The 23732-nt window shown below is 46.1% G+C and overlaps 1 protein-coding gene across 8 annotated transcripts in view; it reads left to right on the top strand.

The window, feature by feature from the left end:
* Positions 1-23732, top strand: part of ADCK1 (aarF domain containing kinase 1) — a 164701-nt gene that overhangs the window by 122256 nt on the left and 18713 nt on the right. For 7 of the 8 annotated variants that reach the window (XM_057488270.1, XM_057488268.1, XM_057488274.1 and 4 more), the window contains 2 exons: positions 10055-10204; positions 11398-11595. In XM_057488270.1, the coding sequence (XP_057344253.1) occupies positions 10055-10204; positions 11398-11595 (348 nt within the window). The remainder of the gene's footprint in view (positions 1-10054; positions 10205-11397; positions 11596-23732) is intronic. The other variant, XM_057488273.1, reaches the window with a different exon arrangement.

Below are 23732 nucleotides of genomic sequence, written 5' to 3'. Positions count from 1 at the left end.
CAGGCCTCATGCTCTGGCTTGGCCTCTGTGAGGCAGGGCCCAGGCAGAGTGTTTTCATGGACATGCAGAGCTGTGCAGGCTTATAGGAGTGGTTTGGGAGAAGTAATAACAATAATAATTATTATAGGCAACTGATTTGTGCCAGGCATGTGATATGTACAATCTCATATGCTCTACTCTTTACAGCTGTCCTGCCAAGGATATATCATTAACCCTATTTATAAATGAGAAAGCTAAAGCTCAGTGAGGTTAACAACTTTCCCAACATCACACAGCTAGTGGGGCAGAGCCGGCATTTGAACTTAGGTCTGCATGACTTGAAAGCCCTGGCTCCTCCACCTGCTGCATCTCCCTCGCAGGGATGTGCCCCAGGCTGCAGGGGACGGCTGCAGGGGCCGCCTGGTTGACAGCCTCACCACTGGCTCCTTGGGGGAAGCTGGAGTACTGACTGAGAAGCTTTGTCAGCACCCAGGGCACTATCTGAGTGTGCCCTTTCTCTCTCTAGCTTACATTAAGGTGGTTTTATCCATTTTATTCAATCATTATTCTATTTTTATAGAGATGTGAGGATTAGGTAAGTTAATGCTTAGCCCAGCACCTGGCATGTGGTTAGTGCTCCAGATTGGTAGCTAATTAATCACTATTGTTGTTTTCATTATTATTATAATTCCTGGACCCTGTCCTTTCCTCCTTTCCCTCCTTTCATCATTAATGTTTATCAACTGCCTGACTCCCTGTGCCAAGGCCTTTCTGCATTTTCAACTTATAAGGGAGGTCTTATTGTCTCCATTTTGCAGATAAGAAATCAGAGACCAGAAAGGGAAGGTAACTATGGAAGGTCCAGGTCTTAATGGTATACTTTGTAAGTTTTCATATGGATATACTGTGTAGTCCATATAATTTCTAGTCCTCTGGCAGTCTCCCTTATTACCCTCATCCCCCTCAGAGCTACTGCTATCTGACTTCTACCCCACATATCACTTTTGATCATTACCGAACTTCATATAAATGGAATCATACAGTATATAGTCTTTTGGGTCTGGCATCTTTGTCATCAATCAGCTGTGGGGCTTTTCTAAAGGTCTGTTCTCTTCCATCGGTCTCTTGGTTTATCCTTGCAGTAATACCATACTGTCTTTAATTCCTTGATCCCCTGCCCTTGGCTTCTAGGGTTTGCATGACTTGGGAAGCTCTTTGGCATTCTGAGATGATGTTACTAAATACTTCCACAGAAACATCAGGCTGGGCCATGGGGTGTGGGCCATGTACTCTACTGTGCTGTCACTGACCATCAGTGGTGCTGGGAGTAGACCAGGGACAGACCCGACTTTGCAAAAAGCATCTATTATGTCCGTTACCAACGAACACCAAAGCCATGGCCTCCTGGAAGATGTGTATGTGTGTGCTTGGCATATGAGAGACTCCACATTACTTCAAGTTTTGAACAGAGTTTTAAAGTTTCCCAAAGACTGTGGGACCCAGCAAACTCATTGCTGGAGTGCCTCTTCCTCTTCAGGACAGCCTGGCTGTGAGTATTCCTTGGGGAGGGAGAGACAAGGGGCAGAGATCTCAACCCAAATCCCCAGTAGGGTGCCTCCTAGCATCTTGGCTGCTTCAAGCTGGTGACTTAGCTGGAAGGTGAGGCTCAGCGGGACATGGTTGCAGAAGAAATTGCTCTTGAGGTGGGTGGGGACAGCCCTGACTCTTCCCACCACTTATTAAGTTGTCCCCACTCCACTTTGGAGAGTTCCCCTCACCCTACAGCGTCGTGGCCCAGCTGGGCCTAGCCTGTGAGGACCTGAAGACCAGTCTAAGTAGTCAGTTCTCCACCAACTTAGGTAGGGACCTGCCAGGTTAGGAGGCAAGAGACCTGGGATCAAGTTCTAGCCCTGCTAGTGGCTGACTGTGATCATGACAAGTCACTCCCCATCTTTGAGCCTCAATTTTGCTTATTGAAGGCGTTGGGTTACCTGGGTTCTAAGGGTATGTCCTGCTTGGATAATTTACATAGCATTGATTCTTGGCTTGCTGAGAACTAAGACTCAGAATCACCAGGAAAGCTTATTTAACAATGCACATTCCTGGGCCCCACCCCAGATTTACTGATCAGAATCTGGAATGGGAAGGGTTGTAATAATCTGCATTTTAACAAAGTGGTTCAGACACTGACTGAAATTCAGGAACCACCTGTTGCAAGGCTGGAGGACCAGGCACCTCTGACCTTAAGCCCTGCCCAGGTGGGCTCACCTGCCAGGGAGCATGAGGCCTTGGGGAGCCAGCAGCCTGCAGGAGCCCTCATTTGTTTGGGTCTGTAGCCCAGCAGCAGCGTATTTCTGAGGCCCTGACCCAGTTGATCATATTTGCCAGTCACTTTTAAGAGCTGGTGACAATGACTGTCATTGATTTCATTAAAAGTAAAGGTCGTGCAGAAGCGTGCTTTCCCAGGCTGGATGGAGCCTCCTCAAACACAGGATGACTATTGATTGCAAGACCTTTATCGAAGGTTAATTGGATTTTAGTGAGTGTGTGGTTAAGACCCCTCCTTGGCTGAGGCCCAATTGAATTTGTGTGAAATTAGCTAAGAGAAAGGTAACAAAGTTCAGACTTTGTGGGAGATGGGGACAGGAACTGGAGGCCTGGTGGGCAGACATCAGTTATTTGAAAAATGGGGGTAGACACAGGGATGGGGGTCTTGCAACAGATGCCAGCTTGTCTGTTCTGGAAGCCTGGGAGCAGCTGTGGGGAGAGGGCCTGGAGCTCCCAGTGGTGTATACTTTTATTCAGTCCTTGGGGTGGCCCTCTGGTATGTGGGATGGCCTCCAGAGCCTCTCTTTTTACCTCTCCAGAGGTAAAATCTTGTCTTTTATCAGAGTCGGGAAGGGATTTCAGTTTAGCTCTTACTTTGAAAGTCTTTCCATTGCTCCTCCTTTTTCAGGACCTCCAGCTCCTGTTTTCTGAGGAGCCAGGGGCTTTCCATTGCCCAGCCACTCTGGGCTCAGAGATTGCAAACATCAAGGTCCCCCGTTCCCAGCTCCCTGTTGTCTGGCCTGCTAAGTCATTTCTCAGTAGCTGTCTGCTCCCCCAGCAAGAAGTCTCTTTTTGTCTGCCACTGTAGGCCCATCTGTGCTCTCTGTCGGGGCGGGTCTTTGTCTTCACCTTTTCCATTAGATTCATCTTAGTGGGGTTGGTGAGGGAGTGGGGTCAGTGCAGGGATTCAGGCTGCCACGTTGAGCCAGAAGCCCTTGCCATGTTTCTTCTTTCCAGTGGTTTTAAAATCCATTCTGTATCACTCTAGGAGCAGTGAAAGGGTCTCAAATGTATCTTTCAGCAAACATTTATCAGCCCCTACGATGTGTGGGCACTGCCTATATGTGCTGTTATAGAGGTGTGGACAGAAGATGGGCTGGACAAGGCTCCACTAGGCTGGGTGCTGCAGTGGGGGCTCAAAGTTGGGGCACCTGGGCTTGTTTCTGGCTCTACCATTTATTGGTCCGGTGCCCTTGGGTAAGTTACTTAGACTCTGAGTCTAAGCTTCCTTATCTGTACAGTCATAGTGATAACAATACATATTTGATAGGATCTTTGCGTAGGCTTTGCAGGCTGTGAAGTTCTGTTTTTAAAAAAAGTCATTTCTAATTCATGAGGTTATTATTCACAGAGGCTCGTCTTCCTCCCTTGATTTCCAAGACTCTTCTTTGCTCTCCTCCTGTGCACTACCTCGGTTGTCCATGAGTATGAAGTCTTGCGGGGAAGGGGTCATCGATCGATCATATGGTGACTCTCCTTCCTCATTGCTATAAGCCTTGCTGCAGCTAGGCCCAGATTTCCAGTGTCCCCCGACGCCACCTCGGGGTGATGTTTGGTGTCTGCTCAGCATCACCTCCCCCTTACTGGGCCTCTCTGGCTCTGTGGTAGAAGGTGCTCAGAACATCAGGGAAGAGAAGCTAAAGAGGCATGAAGACCCTGGGTACAGAAATCACTAGAAGAAAATCTCTTCTTCCATCATCCACCCCTCCCTAATTTCTCAGACCAAATCTTGAGAGGCTCTGGATGTACAAAACGGGTTCCTGGGGATTTGTTTCCTCAACAGCAGAGATGTCAGGAGTGGAGCTGGCCTTCCTGGATTCTGATGGTGGCTCTGTGATTTACAAGCTCTGCTGCCTTGGTGATGCCAGCCACTGTTTGGAAGCCCCAGCTTCCTGTTGTAAAGTGGGGTACAGAGAGTAACCTGTGGGAGTGTTTGATGATTGAAATGTGAAGTGTTTGGCACAGTGCTTCCAGTACGAGCTCAACACATGTTGTTACTGCGCTGGATTTCCAATCCTCAGCCCACTCTGTGGTGCTAGCTGTAAAATGTTTGCCAGAAGGGGGAATCATGTGGGGAAGAAACCCTTTCCCACCTTGTATATTAACCCAGGTAAGGTGGAAGGATATGGAAATACTTCTTTGGAGTGAGTTGTTGCCCGAGGTAAGGGATGTCAGATGGCACTAGCTCTTCCTCCCTTCACTGTGTCCTCCAGTAGTCACGACCCATGGAGCCCAGTCCCTCTGGTAGCTGTGACCTTTCTCTGCCTGGACAGGAGCCTTGAGGCAGCCTGGTTGGCCTTGTGGTGCCCCATGCCCTGGCTCCCAGGTGATGCCCTAGTTCAAGCCCGACATAGAGAAGCTTCCCCCAAGCACCTAGAAACTCCCCGGTTCCTGTAATTAACCTGGCCCCTCTTCCTCACTACCTCTCCTGGTACTGTGTGTTCTTGGCGGAGATTCCCAGTGCCTTCATGTTCAGGGATTTCATGCTGTGTTTCCTAGTGGGCTTGACACACTCCATGAGTAGACTTGATCTCGTGATCAGAGGTTTATATACCCCAGGGAGGTTCCTGGGGGTGGCGTGGGGGCAGAGAGTAACATGCTCCAGGCAGTGGTCTGGTCTGGACTTTCAGGCTGTTGTGCCTCAAGAAGCCTGGACAGAAACTGGAGGAAGGGTGAAGATGTTGTATATTAACCTCTTTTTATTTTATATTTGGGCTTCTCACGTGATTATTGATATCCTGCAACACTAACCTGCTGTTTCTTTCAGAAATCTTGGCCTTCCCCTCATGACAACCCCCAAGAACATAAATAGATTTTCCCTTGGGTGTGGGAATAAATTAATCCATGCAATTATAGAATAATTAAAGTGCTTTCAGCCAATTCCAGTTTTGAGAAAAATCCAAAAATAACTGCTTGATTTAAATTTTATTTACTAAATTAATTCTTTCCTCAGCCTTTTTATAGATTCCTGTTTTTTCCCCCTCCCGACTGTTAGAGAATAAAGGCATTGCATAGTTACTGAATTGCTTAACGTGAGTAGCACATTCTTTTTACATGGATTAGTTGAAAGACTTGTTACTGGCTTCTTTTCAGAAAAGACTTATACCATGGCTTGAGTTACCAGTGAGTTTTTGGTTAGACAGACAGTCCTGGATTTCCCACTGAGACTCTCCTCCCAGTGGAATGCCTTCTTGGATGCCATGGGGGCCTTCCGAGGGTTTTCCTGTGGCCCGTCCTCCAGGCAGGAGCTTCCCTGGGAGTGGACAGGCAGGATGGTCTGGCAATGAGGCGGTTGTTCTTTGGGCCCCAGCCACCTGGGTTCAGAGCCTGCTTTCACTGACTCCTGCCGGGGTGACCGAGCTTCTTCCCCTTTTTTGTATCTCGCCTCTTTCACCCGTCTGCTGCAGAGGGGGGCTGCAAGTTCATGGAAAGTGCCTGGAACGGTGCCTGTTACCATTACAAAAAGGTGGTGCTCCCTTATCTTTATACAGATGCCACCATCAACAGGGCAAGGGGCAGCCTCAGAGGAACTGAGCAGACATTTTTCCAAAGAAGACGTACAGATGGCCAACAGGTACATGAAAAGGTGCTCGATATTACTAATCAAACCAGAACCACAGTGAGAGAGCACCTCATTCCTGTTAGAATGACTGTCATCAGGAAGACAAGAGATAACTCTTGGCCAGGGTGTGGAGAAAAGGGAACCCTTGTGCACTGTTGGTGGGAATTTACGTTGATGTAGCTGCTATAGAAAATGGTATGGAGATTCCTCAAAAAATTAAAAATAGAGCTACCATATGATCCAGCAGTTCCACTCTGGGCATATTGCTGAAGGAAACGAAGTCAGTATCTGGGAGAGGTACCGCATCCCCATGTGCTCTTCAGCTTTACTTAAAATTGTTTGTTCTCAGTCATGAGACAGAGCTCAAGTATCACGGAAGGGCTGGGAGACAGGGTTGTGTGCCATAGGTTCTCCTGGGGCCCTTAGTGCCCCTAGTAGGAGGGGATGGCTGCCTTTCTAGGGGCAAATTCCCAGGGATTTAAGTGCAACTGTTGAAAGATGTTATGAAAATTACCCCAAATCTAGAAATAAGGCCAAGAGTGTACAGCGTGTCCTTTCAAAGTCATTCTTAGGCATTGCTCAAGAGGCCCACCCAAGGATTTTTTAACATCTGAGGGAAGGTACTTCTGTTTGCCTTTGCTATTGACAATTAATTAAGGGCTCAGACTGAAGTCATATGTCAACCTGTAGATCTTATCTGGTAGAGATACAAGTAATTTTGCCCTGTGGAAAACATAACTGCAAAGGTTATGATTTCCTTATTGTTCTGTATAACAATAACCAGTTTTGTATCTAATCTAGGAATCTTAGTTTTTTATTCCTGATTAAATGCTAATAAATACCTAGTCCCTCAAAATTCTCTTTGAATCAACTCTACCTTCTTACTTGCTCCTCATTGATGAGTTAAAGTGTTTGACATGCTCATTCTAAATTTGTATGAGAGTTGTGTTACTAACTTTTGAAAATTACACTTTGATGGTGATACTGGGTAAAATTTTTTCCATGTTTATATTTTAAAGCTCTACATTTTGCAAAAAACATGTCTGTGTGTCTTACATAGTATATAAGCACATTATAGTATAGAAAGTGCTTTCCCATATGTGATTGTATTTTGACCTTGAATCTTGAGGTTGCTGTGTGAGGAACTAGAGCAGATGGGGTTAGTCGCACTTTACAGCTAAGGGAACTTACACCCAGATTGAGAAGGGAGATGACTTGTCCACCAGGTCATCCATACCCTAAGTGGCAGTACCTCGATGGTCCAGAGTGAAGCTGGCAGCATAGCCTAGCTCCCCCTCCTGCCTCTCTGCCTTCCATACCTGTCTATGCTGGTGAAATCTGGTTAAAGTGAACATTAAGAGAAGCCCCCAAATGGAAAGACACCCAAGTAGGGCCAGCTAGATGGAGCATTGAAATGGGGGATGCTGTTCTGGTGTGTTTTTGACCTGGCTACCAGAAGCTCACTGCTCATGAGCAAGGGCTCCCCCATCCTGAGTCCCAGACCCCTAAGGTCCATCTTTCAATGTAGTAAAAGGGGGCCCAGAGCGATTAGCAATATTTCAGAAAGCTTAAGGGAAATCATACATCTCCCCATGACAGGTCTGCCCAGACTAAATGAAATGTCATTTCTCTGCTTTTGGCTGGAATTCTGTCAGCTCAGTCTGGCTGCGCTGCTTATCTTGGGCTGATCAGGAGCCCTGATTGGACCTTATATGAGTCCTTGACAAATAAAAATGAATTATTACTTAATAACTGCAATTGGTTTGGCAAATGCAGCCTTTCAGCACATGGCTCCATAGAGCCTAACAAAACGACTTCTGAGTGGTGCAGAGTGGGGACTCGCTGGCTTCTCCAGAATCAGCTCTGGCTGGGCCCCTCACCGAAGAAACAGCAGTGGTCGTGGGACCCTCCCACAGCTCAACCTGAATCTGAGAACTTGATGTGGGTCAAAGTCCTGTTCCGAATGCCAACAGACACTGAGTATGGGCATTCATTTTACCCAAGGACGTCAGGAGCTGGAGAACTGGCATGCTAGCAGGGCACAGTGTGACATCAGATAAATGTCAGGACTTTGGGAACCTCTTATACGATGGTTTCTTCATCTCTTAAAAAGGTGCAATGAAACCCAGTCTGCCATCCTCCCAGGAGTGTTAGGGGCAACCAGTAACAACAGGGGCATTTATGAGAGGTCACTAGGTTCCAAGTACTGTGATGTGCTTTTTTACCCCAGCAGTAGCCCTGGGGAGCAGCACTGTTATTATTTCCATTTTACTGAAGCGAGTGTTTAAAATCAACTTGTTTAAGGTTGCAAAGCTTAATGGAGAAGTGCAGGAGTTGGTGTGAGCCAGTATAGAGTAGTGGCTACTAGAAGGCTGTGGAGTCACATCTGGTTTGGGTCCTGGTTCCTACCTCTTTGTAGCCATATAGCTCTGGGTAAGTTAAACCTCAGTGAATCTCAGATCCTTATCTGCAAAATGGGGATCAGAATTGTACCTACTTTTAGAGCTGTTATAAGGATGTCAGATATTGTTACTAAAGTAGGGTTATTCTTGATGACTTTTTGGGAGGGTCAGTAATAATTGATTGGTATTCAGAGCAGATTAGTGGTATTAGGGTAAGCATCAGAGGTGGGAACCTCAGCATCTCAAAAGAATGCAGAGAGAAGGGTCTCACTCATGTTGAAGGCTTAGTCCTCTAGTCACATGTTTAGCCTGTTACAGGCAATTCTGTGCATAATAAACCAATCTATTGCATATAAATTATTTCTCAATAAAACTATTTAACAAAATAAAGCCAGTCCCTGCTGTCTTGGGAGCTTAGGTGGTGGGGTTACATGGTCATTAATCAAATAATGGCACAGATAGTATGCTGGTGTCATGAAAGGAAAGGGCTGTGTCTTATGAGAGTTTATGGCAGGAGAACCTCATCTGGGCTGGGAGGTCAGGGAAGGCTTCCCCAGGAAGGTTGCTGGGCTGGGATGGGAAGGAAGAGAGAAGTGAACCAAGTGAAGGTGAGATGGGAAGAATGCTCATGACAGAGGGAATATCATGTGCAAAGGCCCTGAGGTAGGAAGGCACAGGGATTAATGGAGAAGAGAAGGAGAGCATATGTGGCTGGAGTATCAGCATGGTACAAGATAGGACCAGGGAGGGAGGCTGGGTCTGGTCACGTAGGACTTTGTAGTTGGAGTTGAATCTTTTTTTTGAGATGCTGATCCTTTGTTCCCCACCCCTGGGCCCCAGTTCCTCTCCTTTGGCCAGGATATGTTTGTTAGTGACCATGGGGTCCGCCTGAGGCTGAGAGGAATGCCAAGGGCAGTGTGTGTCCTGGGGCATCAGCCTTTAGGTTGAGCATCCCTTTGTCCCACGGAAACCCATTGGCAGACCATCTGTGGGCCACGGTCTGGCTCTATTCAGCAGCTGTTCCCTAGCTGTGAAGAGGCTTTTAGTTTTAATAAAAAGGGAGTAGAGATAAGAAGACTGCTTTAGCAGGGAGAGCAGCAGTGACAGGATGATTTAAACGGTCTCTCCAGTGTCATTTCTTCTGTGCAGACATCATAAATCAGATTAGCATTGGGTTCTGGCAGGGAGGGGAGTAGAGAAAGGCGCCTGCAGGAAGATTGTGACTTGGTCCTTCTGGGCCTGGTTTGGAGTTGGTTGGGCAGCCCCAGAGGATGGTGGGGTCACCTCTTCCTAATCCTCACTAGCTTTGTCCACACAACCCCAGCTTTCTAGCCCATTTCAGCTTTGGGGTAAAAGATGAAGAGGGATTGATAAGACAATAGGGGGGAGAGAAATCAGGGAAGAATGGAGGGGTGGGCATGGGAGGTGGGAGTTACAGCCTTCAGAAAACACAGAGGCAGTGTTTCTTTTACCTTGCCATGCATTAAAATCACCTTGGGGACTTAAAAAAAATTACTCATGCCTGGGTACCATCCCCAACATTTCTGAGTTCCAGGTGATTCTAATGTGTGGCTAAAATTAAGAACTGGATTGGCACTCAGCTTCTATCTTAAACTCAAGAACTACACAATCTGAAGCCGTCACTTCCACCATGATTGCTCAGGTCCACCCAGTGCTTCTGGACTTGCTCGTGAAAGTGACCGGGTTGAGGGACCAGAGTGGAAGTCTGTGATAGGTGTTAATGGGGCACCACTTCCACCCACCTGCCTCCCTTCTCTTTCAGATCTCAAGCCACCTGGGCAAGATGTACAGCGAGATGATCTTTGTCAATGGCTTTGTGCACTGTGACCCCCACCCAGGCAACGTGCTGGTGCGGAAACGTCCGGGCACAGAAAAGGCAGAGATTGTCCTGTTGGACCATGGGCTCTACCAGGTAGTAGAGGTCTTTCACACCCAGCCAGCCCCAGGTCTGGTCTGGCCAGGTATCAGAGCCTGCTGAACTCCCCTATCAGCCACGGAGTTGGGGGGCCAGATAGCTAAGGGAGCTGGAGAGGGCCCTGCCCTACCCTTAGAGCTATCATTTTGTGCAGGTCAACAAATTCTCTGAACCTCAGCTTCCTTCAATCAAGTGAGGTTGATGATACCTCTGTTACTGGCTATTGTGAGGAGTACATGGGAACATGTGCCTCCATACTTGAAGGTGCTTTTTCAACTGTAAAGAAACCTTGCTACCCAGGGAAGCCCAGGCTAGCCCAGCCCCTTGGACATGAATTGCCCTTCGAGGACCTGGGCCTTCAGGGGGAGGCTGACTCAGCTCCAGCGAGGAGGTGATATATAGTGGAAAAGGGGATGGGAACTGATAAGAGGCTGGATGGCCCCGGACTCTGTCCTCTGGAGCTTGGAGCACAGAGCTGGTTGGGATGAACCATGAGTTCCTGCCTAGAAGCTGGAAGTTCACTGCCAATCCCAGAACCCAGGGTCTGGCTTGATTCCATGAGACAGATGATCCAGGGGAGGTTTCCCTGATGGTCTGCTGCTCTTCCTCTCAGGGCCCTGATCCCACAGCCCAAATCTTGGCCTCCTCTGAGAAGCTCAGTGATGGTGGGTACATTAGTTTAAGGTAGGCTAGCTGGTGTCACACACAGGCTGCAAGCAAATGATGGCCCAGCACACAGACGTCTCATTGCTCACATCCCGATGCCGAGTGGGTGGAAGAGTCTGAAGGCGGGGGCTGACTGAGGCTCTGCCTCCCAGGCCTCCCATCTGCCAGCAGCAGAGGTAGGGCGTGGGGGAGCATGCGTGGGAAGTTTTTCAGGAGCTGGGCCTGGAAGTGGAGCTTCTGTCTCACTGAAGCTCAGGCAGAGGGCCGTATCTAACTAGGAGAGAGGCGGGGAATGTGATTTTGGTGGGCAGTTGGTAGTCTGTGCTGCTCAGGACCAAGGCTGGCCAAATAGTGGCTTTGAACTTGGACCTTCAGGGATGGCTGGACTTTGGGCCAGAAGCACAGGTTGTGCAGGAGCCACGGTCTTCATCCACCGCCCCCCTTCACCATGGCCACGTGGGTCGGGGACCAGGTCTTTCACGGGGAGAGGTGACTCAGGTTCTGCTGCGGTTGCCCCGCCACAGGTGCTCACGGAAGAGTTTCGCCTGGATTATTGCCGCCTCTGGCAGTCGCTGATCTGGACTGACATGAGGAGGGTGAGGAAGTATAGCCAGCGCCTGGGAGCGGGCCACCTCTACCCCTTGTTTGCTTGTATGCTGACAGCCCGGTCGTGGGACTCGGTCAACAGGGGCATCGGCCAAACACCAGTCACCGCCACTGAGGTAGGTGGGCCGCTCCCGGCCCTGCCCTCTCCCGAATGCAAGGGGCAGGCAGGGATGGCCCTCGGACCCCTTCCAACCCAGGGTCTAAGATTCTAGACTGGTGGGCTCTAGGGGTAGGTGGTTGGCAGAATTGGAGGTATGCTGGGTGGGAAAGAGAGCAGAGGAGAAACAGTGTCCATCGATGGACTGAGGGGAAGGGAACTGTGTTCCGCTGTATCCTGCAGAGCCTCATCACCCGGAGTGGGGACGGGTCCTGTTGACTGTGTCATCCAGATCTCTGTGGCTTTTGCTTCAGTCTGCTTGTAGGTTCTTCTGCCAACTTCTCCCCCAGGACTTGTGGGACAGCCCAGGGACTGTCTCCTAAACAGGCTGGCACCCCCTCCTGTGTCTGGGCACTGTCTCCCTTGTGTGGCTCCTCTAGGGCACCTGACTTGGTGGGGGCGCTGGGTACGCTCCAGTTCCTCAGGCAGTGCTTCTTGTCCTGGTGTCCAATGGTTTTTAGGGAAGTGACTTTTCCAGTCGTCCTTTGCAGCTTGTTCTCCCTTGACTCTAGACAAGAGTGCCTTGGAGTCTGGGCTGAGACGAGCCCTCCCGGGATGCATACCCCCCTCTGCCCCCTCGGCAGGGACCTGCAAGGTGGCTCATTCTTCTGGCTCAGGGTGAGCTCCCTCCCTGACTTCTCAATCTCTCATGGCACTGACTGTCTTCCCAGTCTGTCAGTTTGCCAGACCATGTGCACTTGTCCATATGCACATGCAGACGGGTTCAGGCTCAGCTCAAGTCCCTTCTCATCACAAGGGACAGGGGCCTGCATGTATAGTCAGAAAGACCTGGATTCTAGTTCTGGCACCTGCTCTTCCTAGTGGCATGACCTTGGATAGATAGCTCTTGTCACCTCTTTGAGCCTAAGGGCCCCATAAGCTGCCTATGGAAGGGGGCTTTAAAAATGACTGGATCCAGGTGAAACAGGGGGCGGAAGATGGCGGCGTGAGTAGAGCAGCGGAAATCTCCTCCCAAAACAACATATATCTATGAAAATATAACAAAGACAACCCTTCCTAGAATAAAGACCAGAGGACACAGGACAATATCCAGACCACATCCGCACCTGAGAGAACCCAACGCCTCGCGAAGTGGGTGAGATACAAGCCCCGGCCCCGCGGGAGCCGAGCGCCCCTCCCTCCAGTTCCCGGCGGGAGAGGAGCGGGCAGAGCGGGAGGGAGACGGAGCCCAGGGCTGCCGAACACCCAGCCCCAGCCATCTGGGCCAGAGTGCAGGGCCCTCGATACTGGGAAAACAGGGCAGCAAGAACAGTGAGCAGGCACTGGAGGCTGGGCGACAGAGGACATAAGAAAAGCGCGCGACCATTTTTTTTTTTTTTGCTTTTTTGCTGCTTTGTTTTGGCGAGCGCTTTTTGGAAGTCTTAAAGGGACAGGGACCCCAATATTAGGGAAACAGGGCAGAAAGACCGGTGAGCAGAGGCCTGAGGCTGGCACCGGAGAATAAAGAAAAACGAACGACCACCTTTTTTTTTTAATTAAAAAAATTTTTTTTTTTTTTTTAATTAAAAAAATTTTTTTTCTTGGTTTTTTTTGTGGTCGTTGTTTTGTTTTGGCGGGTGCTTTTTGGAAGTCTTAAAGGGGCAGGGCGGGTCACTTAATCCAGAGGTAGGGAACCCGGGATCTCAGGGCACCCTAACCCCTGGGCTGCAGGGAGCAGGGAGGCCCCTTACGGAGATAAATAGCCTCCCAGCAGCTCCTGCTCCAACGCGACTCCACCATTTTGGAGTAGCTGCCCGAGCCAGGCCACGCCCACAGCAACAGCGGAGATTAACTCCATAGCAGCCGGGCAGGAAGCAGAAACCCTGTCTGCGCGCAGCTGCGCAGCACAAGCCACTAGAGGCCGCTGTTCTCCCAGGAGAGGAGAGCCACAAACCAACAAGAAAGGAAGTCCTTCCAGCCGTCACTCGTCCCAGTTCTGCAGACTATTCCTATCACCATGAAAAGGCAAAGCTACAGGCAGACAAAGATCACAGAGACAACACCAGAGAAGGAGACAGACCTAACCAGTCTTCCTGACAAAGAATTCAAAATAAGAATCATAAACATGCTGACAGAGATGCAGAGAAATACGCAAGAAAAATGGGATGAAGTCCGGAAAGAGATCACAGATGCCAGAAAGGAGATCGCAGAAATGAAACAAACTCTGGAAGGGTTTATAAGCAGAATGGATAGAATGCAAGAGGCCATTGATGGAATTGAAATCAGAGAACAGGAACGCATAGAAGCTGACATAGAGAGAGACAAAAGGATCTCCAGGAATGAAACAATATTAAGAGAACTGTGTGACCAATCTAAAAGGAGCAATATCCGTATTATAGGGGTCCCAGAAGAAGAAGAGAGAGGCAAAGAGATGGAAAGTATCTTAGAAGAAATAATTGCTGAAAACTTCCCCACACTGGGGGAGGAAGTAATCAAACAGACCACGGAAATACACAGAACCCCCAACAGAAAGGATCCAAGAAGGGCAACACCAAGACACATAATAATTAAAATGGCAAAGATCAAGGACAAGGAAAGAGTGTTAAAGGCAGCTAGAGAGAAAAAGGTCACCTATAAAGGGAAACCCATCAGGCTAACGTCAGATTTCTCAACAGAAACCCTACAGGCCAGAAGAGAATGGCATGATATATTTAATACAATGAAACAGAAGGGCCTTGAACCAAGGATACTGTATCCAGCACGACTATCATTCAAATATGACGGTGGGATTAAACAATTCCCAGACAAACAAAAGCTGAGGGAATTTGCTTTCCACAAACCACCTCTACAGAACATCTTACAGGGACTGCTCTAGATGGGAGCACTCCTAGAAAGAGCACAGCACAAAACACCCAACATATGAAGAATCGAGGAGGAGGAACAAGAAGGGAGAGAAGAAAAGAATCTCCAGACAGTGTATATAACAGCTCAATAAGCGAGCTAAGTTAGGCAGTAAGATACTAAAGAGGCTAACCTTGAACCTTTGGTAACCACGAATTTAAAGCCTGCAATGGCAATAAGTACATATCTTTCAATAGTCACCCTAAATGTTAATGGGTTGAATGCACCAATCAAAAGACACAGAGTAACAGAATGGATAAAAAAGCAAGACCCATCTATATGCTGCTTACAAGAAACTCACCTCAAACCCAAAGACATGTACAGACTAAAAGTCAAGGGATGGAAAAACATATTTCAAGCAAACAACAGTGAGAAGAAAGCAGGGGTTGCAGTACTAATATCAGACAAAATAGACTTCAAAACAAAGAAAGTAACAAGAGATAAAGAAGGACACTACATAATGATAAAGGGCTCAGTCAAACAAGAGGATATAACCATTCTAAATATATATGCACCCAACACAGGAGCACCAGCATATGTGAAACAAATACTAACAGAACTAAAGGGGGATATAGACTGCAATGCATTCATTCTAGGAGACTTCAACACACCACTCACCCCAAAGGATAGATCCACTGGGCAGAAAATAAGTAAGGACACGGAAGCACTGAACAACACAGTAGAGCAGATGGACCTAATAGACATCTATAGAACTCTACATCCAAAAGCAGCGGGATATACATTCTTCTCAAGTGCACATGGAACATTCTCCAGAATAGACCACATACTAGGCCACAAAAAGAGCCTCAGAAAATTCCAAAAGATTGAAATCCTACCAACCAACTTTTCAGACCACAAAGGCATAAAACTAGAAATAAACTGTACAAAGAAAGCAAAGAGGCTCACAAACACATGGAGGCTTAACAACACGCTCCTAAATAATCAATGGATCAATGACCAAATCAAAATGGAGATCCAGCAATATATGGAAACAAATGACAACAACAACACTAAGCCCCAACTTCTGTGGGACACAGCAAAAGCAGTCTTAAGAGGAAAGTATATAGCAATCCAAGCATATTTAAAAAAGGAAGAGCAATCCCAAATGAATGGTCTAATGTCACAATTATCGAAATTGGAAAAAGAAGAACAGATGAGGCCTAAGGTCAACAGAAGGAGGGACATAATAAAGATCAGAGAAGAAATAAATAAAATTGAGAAGAATAAAACAATAGCAAAAATCAATGCAACCAAGAGCTGGTTCTTCGAGAAAATAAACAAAATAGATAAGCCTCTAGCCAGACTTATTAAGAAGAAAAGAGAATCAACACAAATCAACAGTATCAGAAACGAGAAAGGAAAAATCACGACGGACCCCACGGAAATGCAAAGAATTATTGGAGAATACTATGAAAACCTATATGCTAACAAGCTGGGAAACCTAGGAGAAATGGACAACTTCCTAGAAAAATATAACCTTCCAAGATTGACCCAGGAAGAAACAGAAAATCTAAACAGACCAATTACCAGCAACGAAATTGAAGAGGTAATCAAAAAACTACCAAAGAACAAAATCCCCGGGCCAGATGGATTTACCTCCGAATTTTATCAGACATACAGGGAAGACATAATACCCATTCTCCTTAAAGTTTTCCAAAAAATAGAGGAGGAGGGGATACTCCCAAACTCATTCTATGAAGCTAACATCACCCTAATACCAAAACCAGGCAAAGACCCCACCAAAAAAGAAAACTACAGACCAATATCCCTGATGAACGTAGATGCAAAAATACTCAACAAAATATTAGCAAACCGAATTCAAAAATACATCAAAAGGATCATACACCATGACCAAGTGGGATTCATTCCAGGGATGCAAGGATGGTACAACATTCGAAAGTCCATCAACATCATCCACCACATCAACAAAAAGAAAGACAAAAACCACATGATCATCTCCATAGATGCTGAAAAAGCATTTGACAAAGTTCAACATCCATTCATGTTAAAAACTCTCAGCAAAATGGGAATAGAGGGCAAGTACCTCAACATAATAAAGGCCATCTATGATAAACCCACAGCCAACATTATATTGAACAGCGAGAAGCTGAAAGCATTTCCTCTGAGATCGGGAACTAGACAGGGATGCCCACTCTCTCCACTGTTATTTAACATAGTACTGGAGGTCCTAGCCACGGCAATCAGACAAAATAAAGAAATACAAGGAATCCAGATTGGTAAAGAAGAAGTTAAACTGTCACTATTTGCAGATGACATGATACTGTACATAAAAAACCCTAAAGACTCCACCCCAAAATTACTAGAACTGATATCGGAATACAGCAAAGTTGCAGGATACAAAATCAACACACAGAAATCTGTGGCTTTCCTATATACTAACAATGAACCAACAGAGAGAGAAATCAGGAAAACAACTCCATTCACAATTGCATCAAAAAAAATAAAATACCTAGGAATAAACCTAACCAAAGAAGTGAAAGACTTATACTCTGAAAACTACAAGTCACTCTTAAGAGAAATTAAAGGGGACACTAACAGATGGAAACTCATCCCATGCTCGTGGCTAGGAAGAATTAATATCGTTAAAATGGCCATCCTGCCCAAAGCAATATACAGATTTGATGCAATCCCTATGAAACTACCAGCAACATTCTTCAATGAACTGGAACAAATAATTCAAAAATTCATATGGGAACACCAAAGACCCCGAATAGCCAAAGCAATCCTGAGAAAGAAGAATAAAGTAGGGGGGATCTCACTCCCCAACTTCAAGCTCTACTATAAAGCCATAGTAATCAAGACAATTTGGTACAGGCACAAGAGCAGAGCCACAGACCAATGGAACAGACTAGAGAATCCAGACATTAACCCAGACATATATGGTCAATTAATATTTGATAAAGGAGCCATGGACATACAGTGGGGAAATGACAGTCTCTTCAACAGGTGGTGCTGGCAAAACTGGACAGCTACATGTAGGAGAATGAAACTGGACCATTGTCTAACCCCATATACAAAAGTAAACTCAAAATGGATCAAAGACCTGAATGTAAGCCATGAAACCATTAAACTCTTGGAAGAAAACATAGGCGAAAACCTCTTAGACATAAACATGAGTGACCTCTTCTTGAACATATCTCCCCGGGCAAGGAAAACAACAGCAAAAATGAGTAAGTGGGACTATATTAAGCTGAAAAGCTTCTGTACAGCAAAAGACACCATCAATAGAACAAGAAGGATCCCTACAGTATGGGAGAATATATTTGAAAATGACACATCCGATAAAGGCTTGACGTCCAGAATATATAAGGAGCTCTCACGCCTCAACAAACAAAAAACAAATAACCCAATTAAAAAATGGGCAGAGGAACTGAACAGACAGTTCTCCAAAAAAGAAATACAGATGGCCAACAGACACATGAAAAGATGCTCCACATCGCTAATTATCAGAGAAATGCAAATTAAAACTACAATGAGGTATCACCTCACACCAGTAAGGATGGCTGCCATCCAAAAGACAAACAACAACAAATGTTGGCGAGGCTGTGGAGAAAGGGGAACCCTCCTACACTGCTGGTGGGAATGTAAGTTAGTTCAACCATTGTGGAAAGCAGTATGGAGGTACATCAAAATGCTCAAAACAGACTTACCATTTGACCCAGGAATTGCACTCCTAGGAATTTACCCTAAGAATGCAGCAATCAAGTTTGAGAAAGACAGATGCACCCCTATGTTTATCGCAGCACTATTTACAATAGCCAAGAATTGGAAGCAACCTAAATGTCCATCAATAGATGAATGGATAAAGAAGATGTGGTACATATACACAATGGAATACTACTCAGCTATAAGAAAAGGGCAAATCCAATCATTTGCAGCAACATGGATGGAGCTGGAGGGTATTATGCTCAGTGAAACAAGCCAAGCGGAGAAAGAGAAATACCAAATGATTTCACTTATCTGTGGAATATAAGAACAAAGGAAAAACTGAAGGAACAAAACAGCAGCAGAATCACAGAACTCAAGAATGGACTAACAGGTACCAAAGGGAAAGGGACTGGGGAGGATGGGTGGGTAGGGAGGGATAAGGGGGGGAGAAGTAGGGGGGTATTAAGATTAACATGCATGGGGGGGTAGGAGAAAAGGGAGGGCTGTACAACACAGAGAAGGCAAGTAGTGATTCTACAACATTTTGCTATGCTGATGGACAGTGACTGTAAAGGGGTTTATAGGGGAGACCTGGTATAGGGGAGAGCCTAGTAAACATAATATTCGTCATGTAAGTGTAGATTAGTGATAGCAAAAAAAAAAAAAAAAGGGCAGTTCCTGTGTGGTAACCTCCAACGAGTTCTACACAAGGGTATAAAGGGCATATAAAAGTGTAGGCAAAGGGTCTGTTTGTGTTTATACAGAGGATCAAAGCCTAATTGGGCTACCCCGAAAATGAACTAAGATACGATATGAAAAAGAACTTCCAACATCTGCACTCTCTGGAAGACTCATGCCAGAAGATGATCATCAAAAAACCCCAACAAAGATCCACGCACTGCTACAGCTGTAGATGCACTCATCCCACCAGTTCCTGGACTTGCCATGGGAATGAGGAAGGAGATATCTAAGCTGGCCTGTGCATACAGTAAAACAACAAAATTGGACTGGATCTATACTGTTGGAACTCAACCAAGAATTTGGAGAAGTACAAATTGTAGCGCTCCAAAGTCTTACAACTAAAAACTATTTACTGTTAAAAGAACATATGGCATGTGAACAGTCCCCAGGAATGGGTTGTTTTAATTTGTCTGATTTCTCTCAGACTGTTCTAGTTCAGTTGGACAATATCCACCATATCATAGATAAGTTTTCACAAATGCCTAAGGTGCCTAACTGGTTTTCTTGGTTTCACTGCAGATGGCTGGTAATTACAGATATGCTTTGGTTATGTAACTATACTCCTATTATGTTAATGTGTGTGTGCAATTTAAGTAGTAGCTTAAAACCTATACATGCTGAAGTTACTCTACAAGAAGATATATCAAAGAAATAATCAATCTTCCCATGTTTTCTTCCGCCTGCTACTTCTATAGCTTTTCTTCTTCCTTCCTAATTACAACCCTTAAATAGAATTCGTGCCTCATATCAAATTTACCGAGTATCATAATTCTTCCAAGTGGTAAAGATACCTCAAGACAAATGCTGGGCATAGAAGCCACAGGGCATAAATATGCAAAGAAGTAAAAAGCTAACTTTTTCAAACAATAAGGCTTCTCTCTCACTTACCAACTTCACATTTCCCTGTATGGCCCCGGAAGATGACTGGTTAGCCAGAGACGGGTAAGATTCCTCAAGGGAGGAACAACCTAAGACAGGCACAGTCGCAGGGGGGCCATCAGGTGAGAAATTGGGGATCAACAGAGGTGAGGCTTAGAACCTCACCCCCCCGTTCTGAGAGAAATCTTTGCATACGTGGATGTTTTATTGCCCTGGTCTAGCTTGGATTAACACATAGTCTACAGGCACACACCTGATCATCTACATGTGCTCTCTTACAACACTAAACTATGTTTTCTACCTTTATCTTGTATCTACCTACCACTTCAGCATTTTATTAAAAATAATAATAATAAAGAGAGAAATGTGGTATCCACATATAAATCAAGTATAAAAACCAAATGAGTATTCATATTTGAACTGACTGTTTATAGTTCATAATGCATGAGCAAAACCGAAAGTTTCTGTGATGACTGCCCTTGTACTGTTCACTATAACTTATTCATTATGTAAGAATTTGTTCTACATGTAAGAACTTGTTTGTTATGCCTCAGAAGATTGGAGACTGGCGAAAATTAGGCTTGGGGTGGAATAATGATTGTGCATTGAGAATTGACTCCCCTATACAGAATTTTATTGTCGTTAACAACCATTTGATCAATAAATATGAGAGATGCCCTCACAAAAAAAAAAAAAAAAAAAAAAAAAAAAAAGGACAGACTTCCAATGGTAAAATAAATAAGTAACCGGGATGTAATGTATAGCATAAGGAATATAGTCAAGATATTGTAACAGCCTGGTAGGGTGATAGCTGGAACCTAGAATTATGTATATAAATGTTCTACCACTGTGTTGTACACTTGAAACTCATGTAATGTAATACTGTGTGTCAACTACCCTTCAATAAAAAATAATAATTAAAAAAAAAAAAAAATGACTGGATCCAGAGTCTCAAATACTATCATGAGGAGGCCACCTCTCATCATCTCTTGGCTCTGCTTTCCTCCAAGTTGACATTATTCCCCAGCAAGCTTGGTGGTGAAAATGACCACCAACTGCTACAGGCTTAAGTAGCTTTAAAGCTTGTCACCTCAAAAGAAGAGAGACAGTCTCCTTCCTTTGTTGATTAGGGATGATAGTTTTTGCTTTATTGATAAGGCATGTACAGTACCTCCCCGTAGTTCCTGAAGTTTGTTCATTAAACAAACATTTATCTTTGCCGGACCCCAGACTACATGCTGAGGATCTGGTGATGAACAGGCAGACAGGCCTTCGTGGAATTTGCACTGGAGTTGAGGGAGACAGACAGTAAACAAGTGAATAAACAGGTAAGTGGAGTAACTGCAAGTTGTAGGCGCCAGGGAAGAAACAAGCAGGGGGCCATGGTGGTAAGTAATGGGGGTGCTCAGAGAAGATGTCACTGAGGAGTTGACATTTAAGCTGAGGCTTGAAGGACAAGAAAGGTACTAGCCACAGGGAGAGCTTGGAGAAAGAGCTCCAAGCGGAGGGCACCCCAGGCACTCAGCCTGCTGGAAGAAAGACCCTGGTGTTTCTGGAGCGCAGTGGGGTGGATGGCGGATGAGGAGGACTTGGGGCACTGGGTGGGGGAGCACCACACAGGGCCTCATATGCCATAGGAAGAGGTTCAGATGAATTCTCAGTACAAAGCAAAGCCTTTGACAGGTGTTTAGGGAGAAGGACATGCTCAGACTTCCTGTTTTAAGTACCTCTCTGGAGTAAGGTGAGATGAGCAACAGCACAATTAGTTAGGAGGCTGGGGTGGGGCTGCGGCCAGAGAGATTTGGGGGCCCAAACTACACCAGTGGTGGTGGAGGTGGACAGAAGCAGATGGAAGATAGTATGTGTTCTGGACAGAAGATTGAGAGGCCTTTCTGTTGGCTGGGGTGTGGCACGGAGGAAATGGAGGGGCCAAAGTTGTTTCCTGTTTCTTTGGGGTGAGTCATAGGGCTGGGAATGGTGCCACTTCCTGACATAGGGAAGACTTTGAGAAGGACACAGTCGGTAGTCAGTAGTTCTCTTGAGCATTCAGGTAGAGCTGTGTGTGGTTAAGCCTGGAGTTCAAAGAAGATCCAGGCTGAAGATATAAATTCAGGAGTCCTCAGCATATAGTTCGTATTTAAAGCCACCAGGCTGGACAAGACCATGTGGCACACAGTGGGCACTTAGTAAATGATACCTATTTTTATTAATAAAGTAAGAATTTTATTTTGCATTCTTATTCACTCATAAAGACCCAGTGTACATGCTACTGTACTAGTCTCCTTGGGTTGCGATAATAGAATACTACTGACTGGGTGGCTTAAACAATAGAAATTTATTTTCTCACAGTTCTGGAGGCTGGAGTCCAGGGTTAAGGTGGTGTCAGTGTTGGTTTCTGGTGAGGCCTCCCTTCCTCGTATGCAGAGGGCCGCTTTCTCGCTGTGTCCTCACATGGCCTTTCCCGTGTGTGTGTGCTCGCTCCCATGTCTCTTCCTCTTCTTATAAGGACTTCGATCCTATTGGATTAAGGCCCTACCCTTATGAATTCATTGAACTTCGATTTAATTTGTTTATAAATATGGTCACATTGGTGTTAGGACCTGAACATAGGGATTTGGGGTTGGGGAGCATAATTCTGTCCAGAGCACCAACCCAGGAAGCCTCTCCTCACCACCTTTGCCAAAAGTGGTCCCTTCGTACTTGTATCACTTCTGGGCAAGTACCTTATACTCCTCACAGAGTAGTTACTTGTATCTTTAAAATAACTCTAACTAGTTGGTGTATACCTGGAGGGTAGGGGTCCTGTCTTGTACATCTTTTTATAAGGTCCCTGCAGCCCTAGGACCAGGTCTGGTAGAGAGGTGTTTGTGTAGGTTCTGGAGACACGGACTCCATTTGCTCACTGTGGACAAAAGCCCAGAGAGAAGAAACCTGGTTACTCCGGGCCAGCAGCCTGAGATGTAAGGGCTCAGTTCTTCTGTGTCCTAGTCTTATTGAGAATTAGGGAACCTCCAACATGGTATCACAGAGGATATTTTCCCAACCAGAAGTGGCTTAAACAATCAGTGATTTGGTCTCTCCATAATAAGAAGCCTGGAGGTGGGTGGGTCCAGGTTGGTTTTTGAGTAGATCAAGAGTCTCAGGATTCTGGGCTTTCCTCTCTCGACTCCAGGATGACCATGGCAGTTCCTAGTTTTATATCTTCATTCTGTGGTGAAAATAAGGGGCTATTTCTTCTCATGCAACATTTCTTAAGAGAAAGAAAAGCTTTCCCAGAAGTCCCCAGCTGACTCCTCCTTGTGTCTCATTGGCCAGATCAGAAGCACAATCACTTGGCAGCGGCATTGAGCTCAGAGTGGTCATCGGTTGAGATCAATCAATCAAGATTCTCTCCTTGGGGCTGGGCACGGGCTCTGCTTCCCTGAAGGGCATGCCCCAGGGGTCAAGTGAACAATAGTGGGTTCTTTTAACAAGGAGAATGGGGGTGCTGTGTAGGCACCCAGCAGGGTCTGTTGCAGATACCCACCATTAGGATGTGTCCACCCTTGGAGGCTGTCCTCTGAGAGATGCTCTGCAAGGTAGCCTGGGTGGGCACATGTACTCTGTTTGGGCAGAGAGGGGCTGCCACAAGGCCAGGCCTGACCTTGCTGAGAGGTGGGTGTCTGTGGTGAGCAGGGCCTTGATCTTAGCCCTACAGCTATGGCAGAAGGCACTGAGGAGGGAGATGGCCTCTTGGAGTCTGGCTTCGTGGAGATGTTCTAGTCTGATAGCTGCTGCCTGAGGGACATTTCAAGTTCCACATCAACTCAGCAGCAGCTCACACATGTTCCTGAAGGGGCTGAGAGTTCTGCTTCTGCTGCAGAAAGCAGGCAGGTGGTGGAGCCTCTGGCAGTACTCTGGGGTCCTCATCGTGACTTCGATTGGCACCGACCGCCTCCCCATCCCTTACCTCTGATGACCCTCTTG

Source organism: Manis pentadactyla, chromosome 11, assembly GCF_030020395.1.
Source record: "Manis pentadactyla isolate mManPen7 chromosome 11, mManPen7.hap1, whole genome shotgun sequence".
Classification (NCBI taxonomy): domain Eukaryota; kingdom Metazoa; phylum Chordata; class Mammalia; order Pholidota; family Manidae; genus Manis; species Manis pentadactyla.
This window is presented reverse-complemented; position numbering and strand designations above follow the sequence as displayed.